Consider the following 24,832-nt stretch of genomic DNA (forward strand, 5'->3'; position numbering starts at 1 on the left):
ATATTTAGATATATATATTTTATTTTCTGTTTTAATTTTTGATATTCTATTTTATTGATATTCTATTTTATTCTATTTTATACTATTTCTATTTTATTTTTTTGGTTGAAACTACTGAGCATTGCTTAAAGAGAGCCTGTGACCCAAGTATTTCATTTCCAGCGACTGCTTCATGTTATCTCTGTGCATTTGACAATAAAAATCTTGAATGTTGAATCTTGAATCTTGAATCTTGAATCCACCACATCACACTGGTTCCTGCTCCATAAACATCCCAATACCAAAAACCAACACCTTTAAGTGTCAATAAAAGGTGTTTTACTTTTTTCCATCAGCTCATAGACGCAGAAAACCACCTGACACTTGAATAGCACGACAGAGAGAGAGAGAGTCTCAGAGCCTGTAAGTGTTTTCATGTCTAATGGTTTGATTCCTCTCTCGCTCGTCACCCGCTCGCTTCTGATTCACGTCGAGGAAACGAGAGGAACATTAGTAATATCAGCAGCTGGAAACTCCCCGCTGCCGGTCCAGTTCTTTTAAATGCAAACAGAAGTGCTCACTTCAGAGCGAGCACTCAACAGCCCGCAGCCCGTCACTGTGTGTGTGTGTGTGTGTGTGTTTTATGTGTGTGTTTGTGCAGCGTGGGTAAGAGTGCACGAGAGGTGTGTGAGAGATGAGTGAGGCAGACTGTCGATCACATAACCTGCACTGTCATACTCACTCACAACCTACCTCCCACTCTCTCTCTCTCTCACACACACACACATATAAACACACACTCTCTCACTCTTCATTCTCACACACTCCAGCTCTCTAAAACACACACACACACACACACGTCCGCACTCATGCAACCTGTGTGGCAGGGGCGTTTCCCTCACCGCAGCTGCTGCAGAGGAGAGCTCATACTCTATCTTACATTTAATTTAATACAGTACATGCATTAATCTGCCGCATCAGGTGTACACACACACACACACACACACACACACACACACACACACACAAACACACACACAAACACACACTTATCTTCTCCGCCAAAAGACCATCCATACCAGCTCTACCTCTGGATTAAAGGCTTTCGTACAGTAATCTATCATGCATGATTTATTGTGTACAGTTACTGTTTGTACACTCGACTCGCTCGGTCTTATCTCCTGCTCGTCAATTAAGTCTGTGATCAGAGTGGAGCGGCAGGCAAACACTCACAAGGTCAGAGTTAATGAGACGTTGTGTATTAACAAACAAGTTACACAAAGCATGAGTCTGTCGTGAGCGCCGGGTTATTTTTATCCTGTTTCATGATTCATTAGGAAAGAAAAAACGTCAAGAAAGAGACTAAAAGCATCAATACATGAAGCTTCTGAGAGTAAAGAGTTAATTTGTGAGCAAAAACAAACTACTTTCAGTTTCAAGGAACAACCCGGATATGATGTTTTTAATAAACACAAACGAAGAGCAGCTAGAAAATGTTTTAGATTTGCTCTGAGGTGGAACTTTGCTTTGTCACCTAGAGAGGAAACACTAAGAAACATAATATATGGAAAGTTTTGCTTTAAAATACCTTGAATAATTATTATTGTACATTTAATGTACTTTACTTTCAGCCACATCACAGCACAAAACAAAAATACATTAAAAAGGTGGAGGATTTCTACCATTACTGGCAATAACACATTCCTTTGTCATTGCTGCTCCCTTCATTAAATTCTGATATATAAATCCTTGACCCAGTTTTCCATTATGTTAAAAACTGTTTCTTCTAATCAATGTTGGGATCCTCACATGTGGCTCATCGGAGGATTCTATGTTTTCCTGTTAAAGGTTTTGTTTTGGAAGATTTTCCTTCCTCTTGTTGAGAGTTAAGAACAGAAGAATCTCTTCACCTCCTTAAACCCTAAGAGACAAACTAGGATTTGTGAATCTGGGCTTTACAAATACAATTCAATTGATTGATCAGCAGCAGCCTGGACACACACAGACTCTGATGACACACACACTGAGTCAGAGAAGCAGAATATTACTGTCCCGCCTCCCCCCCTCTTATCACTAATGTATTTAAATCCCAGGACCCCTTCAAAATACGATTTAGGCCAAACACTGCAGCCGGTGTGCTGGTGAAACATCAGTCACCTGCAGGAGAGAGAGAGAGAGGCCAGCAGGCTAATCACCGGGACGCCCGACTGACCCGCCTCCCTCCCTCCAGCTGGAAGAAGAGCCCGGGGAACCAGAGGCCGGGTTCTGGTGAAATATCTCTTTAATGGCCTTCGGAGTCTGAAGGCTTAGATGGAGGACAGGTCCGAGGGCAGGACCTGAAGTCAGGTAGAAAATAGCTCAAAGAGATACGTGTGTGTGTGTGTGTGTGTGTGTGTGTGTGTGTGTGTGTGTGTGTGTGTGTGTGTGTGTGCCGTCTCCAGGCTGCCAGGCCAAGAAGAAGAGATTAACCGGAGCTGGACTGACCCTGTTTCTTTTTTTTTCTGTCTCTGAATCAGACCGGTGTGGGGATGAAAGATAAAAGACGAGAAACGTTACATAAGCTTTTCTCCCAGAAGACACCAACACACACAGCCTGTCACCCAGAGAGCGACCAGCACCAGCGGAGGAGGAGGAGAACCTGGTCCAGAAGGCCGAGGCCAGTTCCCCCCCCCCCACACCGCCTCTGCCGGATCCAGACGAGTAGTCGGAGCAGCTGTGAGACACCGAGATGAATCAGGGGGAGGTGGATGGAGAGAGAGGGACGAAAATCAATCTGATGGCTTGAGTTTCCGCGCCAGGGGCCACACAAGAGCCCGGCTGACCAGGGAGCGGCTGATTCAATTTACCTAAGAAGCCCAGCTGTTACTGCCAGTGTGTGTGTGTGTCTGTGTGAGTGTGTGAGAGAGAGAGTAAGAAAGAGAGAGAGAAAGAGAGAGAAAGAGCCAAAATAAACTACAAGACTTTTCTATTCTTCCCTCTTTCTTTTTGTAGTTCCATTTTTATGTAGGTCTCCACTTTGACGGACATAAGATTCCAGACTATGACATTAAATCTTGTTGGATGGCTAAATGTGTGTGCGTTTCCTTGTGCATGTGTGTGTGTGTGTGTGTGTGTGTACGTGTGCTCTCTCATGGTGCCTGGGCTCATGACAGGCTATATATTATCCATAAATCACATGGATGTGACTCTTTGATTTTATTATGGGCACAAATAGACTGCAGTGCATGTGCAGCTCGACCTTCAGTGAACAGGTTCCTTTCAGAAAAACCGCCTCAGTACACTCTGCACCTTCCAGGCCCGTTCAGCTCTAGTGTGGAGTGTTACTTTCACATGTTCAGACACAAATTGAATATGAAAAGACACAACTCAGAACTTCTATCACTTGTTAATAATGAAAGTGCAGTTCCAGGCTAGTAGCTCACGAGTCTTTCTCACCTGGGGCAGGAAACCTTAACACGCCAAAGAAATTCAAGCCTACAAAGTGCCTTGATATTAAATTCTATAAATGTACTTCAGTGCTGATGCAGTTCAGAGAGGATGAACCTGAAGTGCAGCTGGTGACCACCGTCCTGATGGCTGCTCACGGCCTCTGTCCCCCCCCCCCCCCAGTGTAAGACCAGGGGCCCGGGGAGGAGAGAGAGTGCAGCCAAGCCGAGAGCCACGCTACGCCAATCAGTGCTAAAGAGGTCGGAAAGGTCGCTGCCCGGCTGCCGGCGCACACTGACTGACTGACTGGGGAAGGAGCAAAAGCGACAAAGCACGGAGAGAGGCCACCTCAGGGTGGGGGGAGGGGGCGGGCGGGGGGGAGTCTGAGGAGGGTTTTGTGAGCACATGGTCTTTGACCACATGACTCACTTGGAGGACATAAGAAAGCAGGGCAGCCAGCTTGTGGTTGAAATGCAAACAATGGTGCGAGCCGGAGCTGCTGCTGGAGCCGATCAACTGAATGTGAATCAGTTCATTCAGGAGCGGAAGCAGAGGAATCTAAAACACAAGCTACACTGATGAATCACATGGTTGTGATTCCAGATTCATTTGACTCCAAACGGTCACAAGAAGTTGATCTGTGTGTATCCATCCAACTAATTTTTTAACATAAACCTTAGAAATGTCCTATCCTCATCCCACTGGACCACGTCTCCACTGGATCACTGTACAGGGATAACCAGAACCACAGATAATCAATCTCAACCTCTGATGGAATATCAACCAATTATTCCCTCGACGTAACACAACGATCTGTACTGGAAACCATCAGGAACACCCCAGTGGTCTGTCAGCGATCAATACATGAGCCTGTTAGCTCACATGCCTTCATCTTATGGCTATAAGGACGACTACGATATATCAATGTGCCCAAAGTATCTGGTTTCGTATCAAATATCTCCCATAGTATTAATGCTCTTCTCTGGTTAAACTTAAATTAAAACACTTGGAGCGAAAATATTTAGTTTGCCAATTTATTCATTGGAATAATCTAGAAACAGACGCTACCATTTCATCGACAGCTCTGATATAGATCCTCTGTTAATGTGATAAAAATTATTATTGAGTAGGTCACCTTGTCTTAAAGTAGTTGATAATAATCGTAATCAATTTTATCGTTATCTATAAAATCTAAGTTTAAGAACTCAGGATAACATATTCAAATGTGTTTTTTTTAAACCAAGCAATATTACAAATTGCTTGGATAGTTTTTGCTTTTGAAATGTACCAAATAGTTATTAAAACACTAAACCATTTATTCTTTTTATTGCTCCTGGGATGTTCGGTACAGCACAAAGATAAATAAATGTCGTTTTCACCAGTTTTTCCAGATTGTATCAAACCAGCCTGATTTCTGTTTGTGTTGATCCATGAACACAGATTTATTTTCTTTAAAAATAACCCAAATCAATTAGGGTATATATGTATATGTTAGCTAAACGCTCCGAATGCATCATATAGAAGCACCATGGTAAACAGCTGCTGGGTTTCTGTCGTCTCTCAGACCCGGTGCACATCTGGAACATGACTCCTCCCACCAGCTTGTTATCCAGATTCCTGTGAAATGTGCCGACGCCACTCTCTCGCTGCCGTGCACAGACACACACACACCGTGCACCTTGTGATCAGCAGAACAAACAACACACACACACAGACAGACATGCAGCCGATGACACTTTTCTAAAGCTTCGGAGCTGCTGGGGATTTGCTGTTTGTATTTGCAGCCCCTTAGGATCCTGTGTTGTTTCTGCCGGAGTGACAGATCCTGGTGGGAGCAAATCTAGGTCATCGCTGTGCCCAGCATCGGAATTTTCACCCACTGCTCTCCCTGCACGCTGGGTTTCCAAGTGTGGTGTCTGAGTCTGAGTCTCATCCAAGCGTTCACACTGAAAGCAGCAGACTGATAGAGATCTCATATATCAAACTCCTCAGGTAGAACTTCTCAGTATCGGGCCTGTCGACAGGTTATCACGTTTTACTGCCTCCTGCTTCCCTCCCAGGGAGATTTCATATTTAACATCCAAAAACTGAACATTCAGAAAGTTTATGACGGAAGAAGACGGAAAGTTTTCAGTGATAATAAATCAGCAAACTGAAGGAAAACATGACAACACAATCCCACAGCATGGAAAGAAACACACAGTCTATCTGCAGATGACTACACATCCATACATTATCTGGATCACATCCCCAAAGGGTCGCAGAAGGGGGTGGAGCCAATCCCAGCTGACAATGGGCGAAAGGAGGGATACATGCATCCTCTACCTACACCCAGGTCACACACAGGTCACCAGCGAATCAGAGCTGGTATACAGCGACAAACATCACACTCTCATTTATAACATGTAACCCAGCTGGATTCAACACATATGACACACGGTCAATGTGAGAAACTGAGGAAGCTGCTGATTACTGGTGTGGAACCACTGTAAAGAAATGTACTTTCAATGAGAAGCTGCTAATAGATGAAATAAAACCTGCAATCTGCTAATTATAAAGGTAATTATGACATAATATTCTTGTATTTTAATCTATTTTCTTGATTATTGATTAATCGATTGTGACATTACGAACAAATTGACTAAATGAAAGCAACAAATCCCAGTAAGTGAAAGGGTTGAATCTCGGTCAACAATCGTGGAAAATGTTAGATTTATTCATAATGTAGATGATTGTTTGAGGCTATAATGCAGCCTTTGTTTTCAGGGTGACTTCTGGTGGACAGCGGAGAGACGCCTACATGCTTCGGCGTCCTTGACAGGAAATCCCTTCTTGTAATGTGGCTGATCTTGACCTTTGACCCCCACATGCAGCAGGAGAAATCGTTCAAGTATTAGATCGGGGGAGATATTAGAAAACAAAGTGACAGAAAGGATCTGTCCGGGCCGCTCAGTGGACTGATGCATGTTCCACATTATCGCTCTGGTCCTGCGAGTCCTTGTGACCTTTAACACGCGGCCCAGCCCCCCCCACCCCCACCCCTTCTTCCTCCGTCCTCCATCTTCCCTGTCACTGGTCAATGTCTTCTTGGTGAAACCGGGTTAATAAGCCCTCCATCAAACTGTTGACTCAGATCACAGAGAGATCACCGAGCCACAGAGGCGATTCGGTGTCGTCTGTGAAAGTGAAAACTCAAAGTTCACAGAAAGACTTTGGTTTTCAGCTCCGTGTGTAAACAGCGTCTCCTCTGACCTTCACAGCTGCGGTGATCCCACTGGATGTGTCGCTCAGGTTCACCTATCAAGTCTTTAATCACACAGACCAGTGTCTCCACTCCCTGAGCTTCACCCTCTGCCTGTCGCAGCCTGAAAAACCATTTATAATATAACGATTATCGTAAAATATATAATGGGAGGTGGAGCTTCAGAGCTGCTCGGGTGAAAGCTCGGCTGCAGAGTTGAGGATTCAGTTACCTCCGACACTTCTTCTGTCTCAATCTACACCCGGAAGCTTTCATTACAACTCATAATGTGTTTCCACTGATTTCATATCCATTAGGCCTTGTGATTCACCGGAGCTAAAGAAAGAATATCCTGCAGGCCAAGCAGGTAATCGTGGAGGCTTTCAGCTAATCAAAGATCAGGATCAATAAACTGAAGAACGTAATTCTGCAGCGCAAGTGCTCAGGTCACAGAAACGTCTCCTGGCGAGATGATCACATTAGAGATTAGACACAAATCAGCTGATGTGAGTCTTTCACAGACATTACGGCCTCTGGAAACTTCTGTTCTACAAAACAAACCCAGAGAAGATCGGCATTTATCCTTTGATTTAACCCGAAATATGGTTATTTTCCAATTCAGATTGCTGTGATTTTCTTTTGTCGTTATTTATGATTAAGTTGTGGTTAAACTGTAGGTGTTGTGGTTCTCATTCTGGCTGCAGAGTTAATCTGTCCTCTCCCTTCAGTTGCTCTGAAGTCTGGTCACTGCAGCGTATCAACAGGATCAAACTCTTCCAGCTTATCAATAATAATCTCTGTCAGGCTGTTTTCACGCCCCTGGTCGGGTAGAGCTGCACTGATGTGGTCATGATCTCCTGCTCAGCACCCCCCCCTCCTCCTCCTCCTCTCACCTGCTCAGTATTCATATCACACAAGCTCTCCTCCTGCCAGAGAACTCCTTGGGAAATAGGTCGCAGAACTGTCGACCGGTTCCCTGATTACAAAGAGCCGTTTAGAAGCGGTTGAATCTGAGTTTTGTGATGTGTAAAAACATGGTTATTTGTGTGTTTAGTTGTGTCTGTGTGAGACAGACCAGCCTGTGGGGAGAGGGTGTTCTGCCCCGAGCAGGTTCTGTATCAGAGTTGTGTTACGCTAAACTAAGCTTAACACCGGACCAGGCGAGGATGGCGTGGGTCCGCCGTGAGCTTTGAGGTTAACACTACACATCAAAAATGGAAACTGGATTATCACGGCTGACCTTGGCTGACGGGACCAACCGAGGTCGGCTGGAAGGAGACGTCAGTCCCCGGGTTTTCTTTGCACTTGAGGCCCAATGTGGCTGAGAAAAAAGAGGAGATACACACTTGAGTGGAAAGAACAACTTCTGTGTCCCTTCAGATGTTCTGGTGCATTTTGAATATCAGCTGACAAACACTTAATGGAACTGTTTAGTTCTGTCTTATTAATTTTGGTTTCGCCTCCTGATCTAACAACTCAGATGAGGAGGGTTCGGGTTTTATCTGCTCTGTGTCGCTCTCCAGAAACTCCACTCCTGGAAAGTCACACACTTTTAGGAGAATCAAATCCAATCTCGGAAAGATTTGTTCGAATCTGTCTCATAATTACACGTAAATATTTCTGTTATATCTCAGAAATACGACTCATTTGCGTTGAAGTTCGCTTCAATATCACTATTTATAAAAAATAAATATACACCTGTCATGTCATTAAGTCACATTCCAGCTCCAGAGTGTTTTCTGATAATTAGTAGAATAACTTTGGGTTTGGGACAAAACAAACCATATCAAGGTGTCTCAGCTAATAAAAGAGAAATCCTGAAAAGGCAAAATTGGTAGTTTAAATAAAAGTTGGATAAAGCCTGACTTCTTACTAATCTCCTTGAAAAGCATAATCGAAATATCCTTGATTGTAATATTGCAAAGTCTCAGTATCCTTCAACATTAAGTCATTATGAATGGGTCTGTGTGTCCAGTCTGAACCTAATTCCTTAATCACAGCATCGTACCCCCCCCCCTGTTATCTCCATCTTCCAAACCCAGCCGATCACTTCAAACTCCCACCATCTTACATCATCATATCACTTCATCACACCACTGTAATTCTGGCACCGCCAGCGCAGAACCACCCATCTACTGTATGTCAGGAGTTGGCAGCTGCCGCGGCAGCGCTCTGCAGGGATCTCTCTGGCACCCGGCCTCGGCTGGCACAGCAGTTCTGTCCTCGCTAAATGAAGACCAAGCCGCTGCCGTCTGGAGGCCGCGGCGGCTAAGCTAGTTCGCTTTGACCGTCTGTCAGCGAGTAGAGGGTCAAGCTGGGAGAGGAGACGCTGCCCGGGTTCCAGAGAGGAGTGAAGAGGGAGAGAGGCACCGAGCGGGAGGAACGGGCACCATATGCTTGGAGCCGTTGGATTCAAAGTTCAGCTGAACCTCTGGGACGGTTTCAGGGGCCACAGCTACAGGCTCGTTCTCAAAGAGCTTCACCAACATGACCCGGGGACGTTTCAGAAAGAATCCGAGAGGATCTTTAGTCTGTTCACTAGCACACGGGCGGATCAACCTGTGATATCTGATTCACTGAAACGCTCGCTCCTCCTACTTTGCTTCAACTTCTCATGTCTGAGCACAGGAAGGATGGAGCGGTGCAAACCCTCCACCAGCAGCCGGGGAAAATGCTGCGGCCTATTTTGAGAGCATAATGAGATGCAAGCCTACTTTCCTTTTACAGGTGTGTTTAGAAACACACATCAGAAATAAACAAGTCAAGGCTGTTCTGTGTGAGGTAGGCAGTAAAAGACAAAGGCATAAACCTCAGCCTGCCGGCGCACAAAGCAAACTCCCAGGATGTGTCAGGCCGTCTATGAGGATATAGACAATTGTGTGTGTTGGGGTTGTGTGTGTGTGTGTGTGTGTGTGCGCCTGTTTATCCAGTCACACAATGCAGGGAGGAGGGGGAAGGAAAACACAGGGACAGGCAGGACCTTCCGAACACAGTTTAACAGAATGTCAAGCACGCTCAGTTCGCCGGTCGACTGAAGTGTTGAACCACACGAGGCAGCAGAGAGCTGAGTCGGCACAAAGTGAATCCCAGACTAATACTTATTATTATTGTGACAACTTCTAGTCACAATGTTCCGTTATAGTTACAGGATATAAATGGATTAAACACTTAAGTCTGCTCTATGTGTTTTTGTGTGTGCGTTTTGGATGAAGTTCACGTCTGAAATAAACCTGTGACGTGGTGAATATTACACATTTCAGCCCCGGAGAAGGTTTCACGTACAAAAATAACTAAAAAAAAGAGGTCAAATGAGGTCGAGTCGAGTCAAATTAATTCACGCTGCGGTTTTAAGAAAAACAGCTTTGACCCCGAGTGATTTAAACAGAACTAAAAGCAGCTCATATTCACAGTCATAGGATTCAGAGCTTGAGAGGAACACTGTTGGCTCGGAGCCGCTCGGCCAGGCCGGAGCTCGGCCGGGGGGGCGGAGGTGTAGCTTTCCTCCCCTGAAGTGTGGTATAATGTAATTGTGCTGAAGGGCTGCATGCTCACGCCACAGGAGAAGAGGTTTATACTGAAGCCTGCCTGCTGTACCAGTGTCAGATGGTATTTATGAGAGTTGTAATGGGGCTGAAACCCGGGCACACCTGCTACGCTGGGCAAGGTATGATACACACACACACACACACACACACACACACACACACACACACACACACACAGACACACACACACACACACATCAACACATACTTAGAGCAAATACTGGATTTTGCTTGTTTCTACTCATTTTCAGCTGTTTGTTTAGGCTCTATTTTAAGAGTTGTGTTGCCAGACATATCTGATTATGACACTATGAACATAAATACTCAGGATACACTTCGTAAATACGCTGAATTGAGTCACCGGGGGGGGATCTGGCAAGAGGAGGGCTTGGTGATATTTTCCAAGGAAGTCGAGACGGTTTCAGGTCACATCTCATGAGCATTTTCCACATTTCCATCACATTCGGCTTTAATTACTTTAATAAGCCCCTTGATTATTTTCCATAGGAGCATGTGTTTACCTCAAGAGCACAGGCGTTAGGAAATTACCACCACAGCTAAAGATTATATTCATTATCGATTAATCCAACAGTTATTTTCTCTATGAATCTTACAAGTTCATGTATATAACTTTCTTGCCTGAAGCCAAAAACATTCCCTTTGCTCCCATGAAAGGAAACTAAAAACCTACAAGGTAGAACCAGACATTTATCCTTAAAAAAGGAATTGCTTGATTGATCAAATTGATTATTTTTCAAGCTTTAAATCAGAATCAACAGTCATTGCAGACCGACTTGGAACCGAAGTATCTGTTGGCTCACTGATTTTATTTTGCCGTTCATAAATGCTCCTGCTGTCGAGCCCTCTGTCTTTTCTGTGAGGCGCCGTGGGCCAAAGCAACTGGTGACTAATGAGCCTCCACACGTCTACACACTGCAAGCTGCTGAGATCAACTCCCTCTATCTCTGAACTCGTATTAAGATGCATGAGAACAGAAAGAGGAAAACAAACAGTGATGATGAAACCCGGTCGAGACGCTGCAGCCGGGGAAGCTGCACACGTGAAGAGGCTCCTCCCACAATCACCCAAGCTCAGCTCCACCTCTGCTTCAGGTTTCAGACTCTGATAAGAGCAGGAAATTTAAAGTTTTGCACGTCGATGGCACATAAATGACAGATCCCTAAAAGTGAAGCCAAATCGTTGGAATTGTCCCCTAGTGGCCACCTGCGGTATAGGTTAAAAACCCAGCCTCCATGTGAACAGACGGGACATGGACCAAATGGGAATGTCAGAGTACACGTCATTTTTTGTCAAATAAATAAACATTTAGCAAACAGTAGAGATGAGACCCTGGAAAGACTCAGAGGAGACCACTTCACTCACTAAGTAAACAGGCCACAACATCACATCATGGTTTGTGGTTGATAACTTGAGTTCCGTAACTTTATAACAGCGAAGCACTCACAGCCCTCACCGAGTGTGTTGATGCAAATTATTTGACAGAGAGTAGTTAAAGGTCATCCAGTGATTTTAGTCAGTAGAGGGAGCAACAATCTTCAGATACTTATTAAGTTCAGTAACTAACAAAACGTCTTATAACAACAAGTGGAATCTCTCTGTAAAAGGGAAAAAGCAGAATCAGAGAAACGAGTCTGCAGAGTCGTCGCTCTTCTTTTCTCTGCTCTTCTCATTTCTTCTCTGAGACCGAACAGCTGACACCTCCGCAGTCGTCCTGCAGCGGCAACACTGAGCCAGAACTGCTCTCATCAACATAAATCGACCAAAGTGGAGAAGCAAGGTGGTGTTCTCCTACATCCTGAACTCTCATCCGAAAGGAGAGCAACAATTACAAAGGGGAGGTAAATTAAAAGAGATAATATGTTCAAAACAATATAAAGCAATATGATGTTTTCCTACACTTGACATCTATTGAACTTCTGTCCATCCTAGGGAGACGGATCCTCACGTGTGTCTCTCTGAGGTTTCTACGTATTTTTACCTGTTAAAAGGGTTTTTAGTAGTTTCTCCTGGCTCTTGCTGAGGGTTAAGGACAGAGGATGTCACACCATGTTAAAGCCCTATGAGACAAATTTTGATTTGTGAATATGGGCTATACAAATAAAACTTGATTGATTGATGATCAGTGCACGTGGCAGGAACAACCCGAGACTTCATGATTTTCATTCTTGATTTATCCGCCTCGGTTTTCTGTTAATTGTGTGATCTATAAAAATTTAGAAAATAGGGAAAATGACAATTCCACAAATGTCAAAATGAAGTCTGTAATTTGTTAGATTTTTCAATCATCAATTTAAGACTGAGGAAGAAAAAGACAAAAACAAAAATCAGCAAATCCTGAGAAAAGGGAGGAGCTGGAGGCACGTTGACCTAATCACCTCCAGCCAGGAGGTCATATTTTCACCCTTGTCCATTTGTTTCAATCTTCAAATATCTGTTATTTTTGCTTGATGGATTATTTAAAATCATTATAAATTAGATTTGTATAAATGAATCTGTCAGGTGACAAATCTGGGGGGGGGGGGGGGGGGGTGATGCACTTATTGTCAAGTATCTGGAATGAACGTGTTGCTTGGTGCCGGCGGCTCATCAGAACGCTGCCTCTCTCTCTCTCTTCTCTCCTGGCAGCCGCCTCAATTACGGCAGCATCACCCCCCCCGGCTCCGTCATCCCTCCGTCATCCCTCCATCCATCCCTCCATCCATCCAGACCTGGTGTAATTCATCAGGAGGCCGGGGTGGCCTCCATTAGCGCTCGTCCACGGGGACAGGACGGCCTCTGCAGCACTCAGGGAACACACTGGGGCCCCCCCACTTTACCCTAACAGCTTCATCAACTCTGCATCCCTTGAGCCACACACACACACACACAGACACACACAGAGACACACACACACAAACACACAACCTCTGGAGGGCCCAATTAGCAACCATCACCTGTAATTCAATAACAACCTCTCCCTTTCTCTCCGCCTCTCCAGCTCTCTCTCTCTCTCTCTCTCTCTCTCTCTCTCTCTCTCTCTCTCTCTCTCTCTCTCTCTCTCTCTCTCTCTCTCTCTCTCTCTCTCTCTCTCTCTCACTCGACCGTGAATTTTCCTGCATGATTTCAAAAGGATGACTCCGAATGTTGTATCCTGCGTCAACAAACAAATCTGAATCCACGCTGACAGGTTATTAAAGGGGTTTGAATAGATCTGCATACTTTGTTTGCAAGCAAGAGGTGTCTCTCTCCCTTCGCCTCTCTCTCCCTTCCTCCTCTCAGGGTTCATTTTGATTTCACAAGCGCCATTTATCATATCGCCGGGTCCACAGGACGCCGGGTGGAGGACACACACAAAGAGAGAATCCACATTTCTGCACTTCTCTCGTCCACTCGGCCTCTAATCGAATCCTCTGATCCCTCCATCCTGCGTGGAGGGAGAGAGGGAACCTGAGAGACAGCAGCTCCACATCCATCCGGCTTTAAAACAAATATAAACTCAAAATACACAAAGAGAAAGCTGTTGGCAGGACAACACACAACGCAAACACACAACTACGGTATAGAGTCATATGTAGCTACCCTCTTCACACCTGTTTTTTAAATACGTGTTGGATAAAAACAGCCCGACCACATGAAAGTACACGTGAAAAGGAACCAACGCTTTCCTCTTCAGCCGGCTTCCTTTACACTCAGCTGTCAGTTTATTAGGAACGTCTCACTTCATTTAATAGTCTGATCCAACAGTCAATAAATCTTCCCTTTGTGAAAAGTTCAGCTTTTGTTGGAACTCGGTCAAAGAAGGTTATATTATTCATCAGACTCCCCCCTCCTCTTCATTCAGTGCCACATGTCCCAGCTGCAGATCTGTCCACTTGGACTTTGTCCCTCAAGCAGGTATAGAAACAAATTCTTGAGAAATTACATCGAACTTTTTCCCTTTCTGTGTGACAAAGGTGTGACTCCTCCAGTTTGAAACCACAAAGGGCTCAACTGGAAGGCAACAGAATCCAGAAGGAGAAATAAATCTCTGCACTGTGCTTCTAATCTAATTCTCCATTCAGCTCCCACCTGTCCTGCTGCTGCTGGACCCCCCCCCCCCCCAGGTCTCTGGGGTGTCTTTAGTGAGTCCAGGCCCCTCATAACCCACCTGTCCACCACTCCTGATTTATGTCTCCGGAGACCACTAGGGCTGCTGGGAGGTGGCCTCCCCTCAATTATCTTTTTTTTAAAAGCTCTATTCAATCACAGGGATCAGGGAATCTTCAAAGAATGTTGTGGTTAGCTCGTTGCTTTATAATGTGGTCTGTGGTTTTTAGAATTACTGTAATAAATAATGTCCCTATGAAAATAATCTATTATCCAAAAAGAGGAATTTACTTGTTGATTATGTCCAACATCAGTTCATCTATCTGTCAATTGATTAATTAGTGGAAGGAATGTTAGAAAACATAAAATACTCCCAAATGGAAGAATTGCTGGACCAGCAGAAAATAATAGAATTGTTTATGAGGGATTGAAAAATGACGGTGGATCAAAATAGTTAATTTTAATGATTTTTCTGTCCATTGACTAATCAATGGTCTGACCCGTCTTTTCATTCGTGTTTGATTCACTCACTGAAAGACTCTAACAGACTCAAGTGAAGAACAATATTCTCAGACGTCATAACTCAGATAAACTGAGATTCATCTTTGTTCTGTTCCCCTATCCCTATCTTTTCTTTTCCCTTTTCATTATTTCAGTTCATCACGTTCTTCTTCTCTTAAATGCTCTGCACCTGTTTCCCACTGGTTTACCTTCGAGATGTGTCCCAGTTTGAAATGGAAGCGAATCAAAGTGAGGAGCCAATCACTGACAAGCAGCACTCGTCTTCAATTACTAACATTCACCGGATTACGCCTGCGTTGTGCCTGAAGCCGAGCACCGGCCCGGGGCTGCATCCCACTGGTTTCCTCACTGGTTTCCTCACTGGTTTCCTCACTGGTTTCCTCTCTGGTTTCCTCACTGGTTTCCTCACTGGTTTCCTCATCCTGCTCTCAGGTGAAGCACGAGGAAGAACCACACTCAGAATGGAGGAAGGAAGAATATGCAAATTGTGCCACCACCAAAGGAGAAGGAGAGGAGTTTCCCACCAGCTGAGTGTGAAAAGAGTGACCCCTCCTCTCTCTCTTCCACACACACAGGACTTTGAATGAGCCTCTTTCTTTGGACACACACTGGCCTGCATGAGCACAGAACCCCCACAATCACACAATCACACAAACGGACGAGCATGTGCATCAACTGCTGCTGGGATGCACTGGTGTTGGAGTTCTCAGGCACATCATTAGAGGTGGATACTGGTCATGATACTGGTCAGGAGCAGAATGAGCCGTGTCCCAGCTCAGCTCTGGTTCACAGAGGAGTGGAGATTAACATGTGAGCTGTTCCCTGCTGAGAAGCCTCTTGAATACATGAATATTCAGGTTCGCTGAATGAGGACGATGAAAGGCTTCGGCAGAGCAGGTTACTCGTGGAAATGGGTTAGACCACCTTAAAAGAAAAGAAGTTTGGCAGTTCCTCTGAGATTTGATGCACCGGTGGCGCTGGAGGTAAATTTCAGTTCTGGTTCCACATTCGGTTTTGTTTTAGAGCGTAGGCGACAGCGAGCAAACCTCCACAACACAAATCTTAAGAAGCGTTGCAAGTTTTAAACAGGATTTGGCTTCACGATAAAATGATTTACCACAGCAGACTGCACTGGAAATTGATCTTCTTCCTCTTTTTCTCAACATGGCATCAGTCTCGCCATCATTAAACCAGCAAAGCAGCTTGAAAAGTTGAATATCTTTGATTAAAATTACAGCTTCAAATGGGAACCGGTGTGTTTTCTAATTAACCAGAAAGCAAAAAACATGAAATCCTTGATTTCTCTGGAGGACATTAATTATACTGATGAACTTCAGAACCACCCAAACACTGCTCCCTTCTGTGCTCTGACATTGTTATTCATGTTTTGGTTTTGAATGTGTCATAACACGCATTTATGTGTCCTAGATACAGAGGTAGTTTAGAAATTATAAAGCCAGCTACAGCAAATACATTTTTCTTAATATTTTCCTCCAGATCCATCCGTCCTGTAGGTTTTTACTGCAGCTCTCTTGTTGAACACATAACTCGAATAGTACTCAGAGGAGCGCAACAACTCCACAGATTTTAATTCTATATCTATCTATATCTATTTAATATCACCTGTGGAATCTCACAGCATCACTATTGTGCCTCCAGATCCAGATCCAGGTCATAACGTGGTTCTTCACTGCCACAGAGCCTTGTATAGGACATGTGGCTCTTGTGGTTTTGTGGAGAATCACAGCTCCAGGCCTGCTCCACTGACCTCTGACCTCTATGTGGACAACTGGCTGGAAGGGGGGTGGCTTCCAATCTGCTGACCACACTGTTCACCAAGTTTCAGATTCGTCCAAACATCCCTTCACCGTCTGAACGGCCTGAATGACACGTTGAGCTGCTTTCAGTTTTGAGAGCATCGCTTCCTCTCCACTAAAGAGAGTTCTCGTGTTCAGTGTTCATGAGGCCGATCGCACCTTCATCACAACACACACGTCTGTGCTGACGACTCATGTGTGTTGGTCATTTGAAACCAACTTCATGAATATGTGGTTTACTTAATGAAGTGATTGGTTTAGATTACAACTTTTAAAAACACACCACAAACATGTGTTAGTGCAAAGTGAACTGCTGCCATGTAAAAAACATGAATCATTAAGTTTCTATACTGACTAGAACCCGACTGCTTTATTATTGAGCCGATAAATATTGGCTGATATGAGCATTAAACATCAGGATCTGCATTTATATTTGTTGATATGAAAACTTATATTTGACAGAATAACCGATTCAGAAAATACGTGTATTTATGTTTATTTTCTTGATTATAGTTCTATATAGCAGATTGTTGGGGGGTTTAGATTATGGATTATACTGAAAATTATCAAGACAAAATTATAAAATTGAATATATCTGCCAAATGATCAGTATTGGAACATTTTCTAGTCCCCTATATAGGTATCAGCCACCTAGGATTCAAACACTTCACCTCAGGAAACATTAAAACAGAAATAACCTACTTTATGGTTTTGAGGTTTTTACTGAAATGAGGTGTAAGTGACACGTTACTATTTATATCCACCATGCTGTGCAGGAAGTACGACTTCCATGTTGTCATCCTCCGGTTCTGAATACATTATCTGATTTAACTTGTTATGAATGTTAAAACATTAGTACCAACCCCGACCTGCTTTAACCGTCCATGTCTGATCTGTCAAGGTTCCTTTATCAGCTGACGTCACCTAATTGAAACGCAGCAGCAGCAGCAGGAAGATTCTCCCTCACAGGCATCGTGCTAATGCATGTAAATCCAAACGAGAAGCACTGTGTTGTTATGCAAAGCCGGGAGGAAAGTAGCTGTTTCCCACCTTGATGCTAGCACACACACACACACACACACACACACACACACACACACACACACACACACACACACACACACACACACACACACACACACACACACACACACACACACATTACTCAATTAGTCACAGCAGCAGCATCAGTAGCCCTGACGCACCTCCCCCTCCGGCCCATAAAAGGCAATGGGAGGGGTTAACGCTGACTCGCTAAAGACATCCTGTAGTGCTTTGTCATGCCACAGGCCCATTTGGGCAAAGGAAACAACACACACACACACACACACACACACACACACACACAGACCCACACACAGCACCATGAATGACCAGTGGTCATGGATCACTTAGCAGCTACTGTTGACCAGGACCACGTCTAACTGCACTCAGGACTACTTCCCTCTGACCCGTGGACATGTGCATTAATATTCACATTACACTCAAGTCGTACATGACTCAAGTTAGAAGTTATAAATACATTATTTAAACAATATACCACAATAGCCTGAGATACAGGAACGTGCAGATAAAAATCAGGGTGCGGCTTCCCTGATGAACAATATCATAATAACATCTATTATTGTGTGTGAGTTTGATTATGAGAGCTCAGCAGCATGAATCCAGCCTGTGGTGATTCATATTAGCAACAGATAAAAGCTCAGTATTAACTCAGGGGAGGAGGACACTCACATGACTCCTCCGCTCTGTAGACAAGCGTAACTGGAGCACCTCCCTGTGACCTCCAGTAAAAATGCTTCATTCAGACACCGAGACAGAAGAGGGCTACGGAACAGACTGCAGCTCTCACACAAATCCTCCTTTTTCCCTTTAAGAGAGCACACTGTAAGAGGCTGTGGAAGTCTGCCACAGACACGAGACAGAGGATGGTCTTAAACCGGGATTCAACACTGATCTGAAGGAGGAAGATCAGAGGAATCTCAGTGTTTAAAACAGAGACACAAAGAAAAACGCTTGACATCCGAGCATCAGACAAGTGGATCAAACAGCCCATCGCTCCACAGAGAGAGGAGGGGTTCCTTTAAAATATAATTCAAAGCAACTTCATATCAACAAATGTCTATTATATATCAACGTGAACTGATTTAATAAGTTCAGATGTTTTACCATACCAGCAGCTGAAAAAACCTCAGACCCTGTCAAAGATGACGGGTCGGGAAATGAGCCAGTGCTTAAATCTACTGATCCAATAGAATCAATTAGAATATTAGTTTCACTTGGATAAAAAAAGCTATAATCACTTCTTCAGCGTTGCTCCAAAACACCAGTCGGGCTGTACTACCACTGACAGACACTATTTTTAGAGAGGTGCACGGCTTCAGCTATTTAAAGAAAGTAATTGGTTTGAATTCCTAGATTTACGTGGGTTCTTTTTCAGTTATGACAAAGTCAAACTGGAGGAGATGATACAAGAAGTTCTATGACGTTCATTCTCTGCATGTATTTGTGTTTTAAATCCTTTATCCCGAGCCAGGCCATACAGGGTGAGTAGCCTACAGCTGCTAACATACACTATACAAGTTGTTGTTTCTTAAAATGCACTGGTATTGGAAGGGTACTGTGTATAGGCCGACATCTAAAGTCCATGTATCAGAACATCTCCAACTGAAGGTTGCACCACATGTTCCATTTCTCCACAGACCTCCACCGGGCCGACGCTGCTAAAGGCCGAGTCCTGGCTAACTTCTACCTCGGGAGCCGGAGAGCAGGCCGCTGTGTTTATCCTGTCGGAGGTATGTTAACACCAGGCCGCAATCCTGGAGTTCCTAAATTGCTGTGTTAGATTACAGCCCAGCGGAGGGCACGCACACACACACACACTCACACACTCACACAAACATGGAGCACTTAAACGCGATAGGAAAGGCGTTGGATGACAGAACCGTGAGCGAAGCAGCAGCAGCAACAGGCCAACACCTGCCATTTACACTGGAGCTGCAGACGCCAGGCATGTGGCGGCGCTGAGGATGACATCATCAAGGCAGCGGTTGGATTCATGCAACAACAAAGATGACTTCATATTTCTACTCGACTCTACGGCTATCGCACAACATATAAATACGCCGCCACCACTCACTTTAATCTTAAATGCTCGGCAGACTCTTCATTCAGGCGAGTGCAGTGAGGGAGAAGTGAAAGTTTCGGGGGCGTCTCTGCAGAACGAGAGTAAGACGACACTCGTTCTCTGGGCTTTTTACACACTGACATGTTTACAGCTGCTGCCTGGAGGGGAAATCATCTCCGAGAAGAAGTAGAGCAAGGGCAACTGACTGTCAGCTACTGTTAATACCAGGCAGGTTAGGGCTTTTGTTTGTTGAGACAGGCGGAGAGCAGAAACATTTGAATCTGAGAAGCACAACGTGAGCAAATGAGTCTCCAGACAAACTCCGATGTGGCTCATTACGGATGAGATCAAACTACGCACAAGGTTTTATGGCTTTAAGGAGATGGGAGTGAACAGATCTGAAGCTCAAGATATTCAAGGAGAAATCAGAGTCTGAGCCGTTTCTCACTAGTTTCAATCACAGGAGAAGTTTCTACAGCAAAGACCAAAGATGATGTTTATCTTAAATCACATAGAGAGGAAGTATAGTTGTCTTCAAACTCTGCCTCCAACAGAGAAAGGATGAGGGATTAAATAATCCATGAGAAGGAGATTTCAAGAAATAAATCGATTACTTGTTCAAATGATCATCAGACTAATCCATAATAAAAACAGTCCCTATACTTTAGGCTCTAATCCATCACAAATAAGAAAACTATCAAGCCAGGACAGTGTTAAATGTAATAAACACGATGTTTATTTACTTTTAACGGTTTATTTAATTGAACTCATCAACTGAAGCACACGGCCAGCGCCATTACATCTCTGCCAACACAACCCCCCCCACACACACACACCTCATGTGGTCCAAGCATAAGGTCAAAGGGGAACCTCCCCTTACCGTAAAGTACAGAGTAGAGGGGAAATCCATGTTAACAGAAAGGACATAAGTCTCTGGGAAATGTCAGAAGCTGATTAATCGATTAGGTGCAGGTGAATTTTTCGCTATTATCTATCAATTCATAAACTTCCCTGTTAAATAAATTTCTTTAAAAGTCTAAATGTGCTTTCTCCTAGTTCTAATCTTACCATCTATTTTAATAATTTTACACTTTATTACTCTGTTCTCGTCTTTAACATTACTGTATGATCTTCAAATTGCTTTTAAATGGTTTCAAATTTTTTTGCTTTTTAACTGTGTCCTGTTGTTTACCTTGAATTTGTAAAGCCTCTAGTTATTGTGTTGTAAACGGTGCAATATCAATAAAGATTATTTGAAGACGAGGTAATTATGATTGATTTATTTGGACAGTGATAAATGTAAATATTGTTAGCAGGCTCAGAAATTACCGAAAGCATTAAAATATTAATATATAAAGTGGAATGAAGCTATGGTCCCATTAGTATTATGGGATGTAATTTAAGAAATGGTCATAAATAGCATGTTTTCTCACTTTCTAGTCTGCGTCATAATAAGAGCAAATTATAAATATATCGACTCATCTGAATTGATCAGAGCACATGAGAGCTTCCTGTGAAGCAGCAGCCTCATGGTGGTGACGACAGCCTGCTGGTCATGGTGCATTAGCTCGGGCTAATGTTTGGCACGGATCCGCTCGTTTTGAAATTCAAAGAGGTGAAGTGTGTGTCTGCGGAGGAGCGGAGGGTTGTGTCACGAGGCTGAAAACTGATCACTATCAGGAAGAGAAACACAACACACAAGGTAAAAAAAAAAAAAAATGAAAGGAACCACGCAGACGAGTTTCTCCCTTTGCAGCTGATCACCAAGATGCGCACCTTCCCCTCCAGATAATCTCATTTTAAAATCATATTTAGAATAAAATAACACCAGATTATACTCTCAGGATGATTCATTTCGTGTATTATTGCCCGGAGCGGAGTGGATCTCAAGAGGAAACGTGTTTAAAATGCACCTTCATAGGTGTTGCATCACCTTGCGTGTACCTGTCTCCGGTCCAGAGACACAAGCAGCAACCCCGCCTTCACTGCAGTAACGGTACTGACCGCCATTCATTACCCCCCCCCCCCCCCCCCCCCTTTAGCACAACACAATAGATGGAGAAGCTTTGACTCGCTGCACGATGGAGGGATACAGACACACACACACACACAGACAGACACACAGCTGCAGGACGCGCTCGACCAAAACGCCTCCACGCACAAATAATAAATAATAAATAAAATAAAACCCCGCACATCACATAGAAGGGGGGGGGGGGGTGAAACATGCACAAGTGGGTCAGAAAAAATGCGTGTCGATGATGAGATAAATCCCGCGAGAATGAAGAAGGGAGGCGAGCGTCCATGCGGAAAGAAGAAAAAAAAAAAACTACACAACTACACAATCATCATCTCTACCTGCACAAGTTGTCATCTCGTCTCTGCTGCTCCGCAGACTCCCGAGGCTTCGCGAGGAGGATCCGGTTCCGGTCAAGAGAGCCGCAGGTGTTATTATTATGCGTTTCTCTTTTTTTTTAGTGTGTGTGTGTGTGTGTTATGTCCAGGCCATTTGTCTGTCTGCCACCCCCCCCACCACTCCACTCCCCGTTATCCGTGCGTGCAGGTAAACATGATGATGATGAGGATGATGATGGTGGTGGCGGTGAGGAGGAGGAGGAGGAGGATGAGGAGGAGGATGAGGATGATGAGGATGGCTCAGAGTCACCGTCGTGTCGTCATCAGCAGGAGGAGAGAGAAGGTGGGGGGTGAGGGGTGGGGGGGGTAAGGTGCTTTCCAGCCCCTCGACTCAAGCAACACACCTCATCGCGGCAGATCTGTGCAGATTCACTGGGTTTTAATAGGCTGATGCCACGTAACAGGGGGGGGGGGGTACAGGTAAGAAAGCGTCCAATGAGAGACTCTCCCTGCAAAGCATCGGCTACATTTAAAGTTACTGCACCAACCTGCGTTTAAAGTTATATTTTTCCATATTCAAAATAGGACCGAGGAGTGAGCTAGATGAGCTCCCGTTATTACAGTGTTATTACACCCAAAGCACCACGAAAACAGCCACCAAAACCATCCAGAAGTGCTATGAAGCCCCCCAAAAAAAGACAACATATCCCACCCGATGTTACATGTGCACGCAGCAGCAGTCGGACATGTGCACGGTGCGCAGTTTGCACGATGGTCCAGAGGGAAAACCACGAGGAGACATGAGAAATGCAGGATTTACGAAGCTAGACTGGTGCAAACGTGAAGAATACATCCTCCAGAGGGGTTTGTCCTATAGTTTAAAGTTATTGCACCGATGAAATTATATTCTTATAATCGTTATCTATAACAAATGGACCCAGGATGACGTCTTTATACTCAAACATCTTGTTTATAAAGGCATCGTGCAGATAAACTCCACGTATCAGAGGATTATAACACATTTAACACGACAAGACAAACAAGATAGCAGAGATATGTGAGCCCACGTGTCTCCCCTCGTAAAGAACCCCCCCCCCCCCTAAAAAAACAACATTTCTAACCCGATATAACAGATGCACAGAGTCGAACATGTGAAGTAGAAGCGAGTTGCATGTTTAAAAGGAAAATACGCAGGATTCACGAAGCCAAAACTGGTGCAAACGTGAAAAAATACATCGTCCTAATTAAAAGTTATCGCACCAACCAAGTGTTATTCTTCTTATCATCTTTATCTCTAACACATGTAGCCTCAGCCCACATGCACCTAACTCTAACATGTTTCTAATGGAGGATAAACTCCCTATTAGGAGGATTATAACACATTAAAACGCGACAAATCAAACACCAGAGATAACAGAGGCAATAAATCTCCTTATAGAACCTCCACAGTGATGCTAAAAAAAACACACATCCTTGCGTTTGCAGCGTTTCACAACATGTGCAACAAGCAGCTACTCCTCGAGCATGTGCACTGTGCGCAGTTTGCATGAGAATCGAGCAGAAAACCAGAAAAGACGCTAAACTGGTGCAGATGATAAGGAAATAACGGTCCTGGTGGAGGAGCAACACTCTTACCTTCACTAAAGGGAACATGTGGTGTTGCAGTCGCAGCAGGGAGGGCTGAAGTGGAGATAGAACAAACATCCCATCGCTTTTAGCCATCAGAGCAGCGGTGCACCCACATTAAAAAACCAAAGCCCCATGCAGCAAAGCCACAGCGATACGCGGCCACAGCCCGATTCCACCAGCAGCTAAAGTTGGTTTTATTATTCTGAACCGGGACAGAGAAGCTGAAGCATCCGGGCCCGAGTGAAGGAGAAAACTAAATCCCGCAACAAGAAAACCTCGCCCTGAAAAAAAAAAAAAAAAGAATCCATCCACTTTTAAAAGAAACTACAAACTGCGCGGACCGGGCCACGTTGTTATGAGAAAGCCCCAGAGTTGCTCTTTGTGGGGAAAAGTGCACAGAAAAGTGGAGAGAAACAAAGATGGAGAGAGAGAAAAAGTGTTGAAGTAGAAGAAGAACCGCGGAGGAGGAGAAGAGGGTGAAGCGCTCCTCGGGGTTTATTATAGGCGGATAACGGTCCACTCCTCCCGGGCGGCCCCCATGCACCGCTAGGCGGAGGAGTGAACCAGGTATAACGGTCCTACACCAGCCCGGGACCCGGGGAGTCCCGCACTAACTCCCCGGGAAGGAACCCAACTCTCTCCCGGAGGAGTTCCCCGGGCAGGCCGGGCTCCAGTGGCCGGCCCAGGAGCTCTCAGAGGCGGCGGAGGAGTCGGGACTTACCGCTGCTCCTCTTCGGGTTGGCCTGTTTCCTGCGCTTACACCTGGGGCCATCCGCCATGATCCTCTCGCTGAGTCTGAAACGCAGCCGCTCGCTCGTCACCTCCTCCCTCCTCCTCCTCCCCTCCCTCCCTCCTCCTCTTCCTCACCCCCTCCTCACCCCCGTCCGCTTTACGACATCACCTTCCCCCTCGCGCAGGAAACACCTGGTTCGCGACACACTGGCCGGCTTTACGGCATCACCTTCTGGGAACACCTCAGCACCATGTGGCCCCTCCTACCGGCCGCACATGGGTTTGTCTCCGCCTGGCTGGCCGGAATGAGGAGGTGCTCCTCGGCCGGAATGAGGAGGTGCTCCTCGGCCGGAATGAGGAGGTGCTCCTCGGC

General features: G+C 44.9%; 1 protein-coding gene across 1 annotated transcript in view; it reads right to left on the reverse strand.

Annotated features, from left to right (window-relative positions):
• The window catches only part of LOC133018104 (zinc finger E-box-binding homeobox 1-like), a 53,826-nt gene extending 29,319 nt beyond the window's left edge, over nt 1-24,507 (reverse strand). The window contains exon 1 of the mRNA XM_061084411.1: nt 24,449-24,507. Coding sequence (XP_060940394.1) covers nt 24,449-24,506 — 58 coding nt within the window. The 5' untranslated portion in view covers nt 24,507. The remainder of the gene's footprint in view (nt 1-24,448) is intronic.
• Nucleotides 24,508-24,832: the final 325 nt, after the last annotated feature.

The sequence above is a fragment of the Limanda limanda genome, chromosome 13, assembly GCF_963576545.1.
Source record: "Limanda limanda chromosome 13, fLimLim1.1, whole genome shotgun sequence".
Taxonomy (NCBI): Eukaryota; Metazoa; Chordata; class Actinopteri; order Pleuronectiformes; family Pleuronectidae; genus Limanda; species Limanda limanda.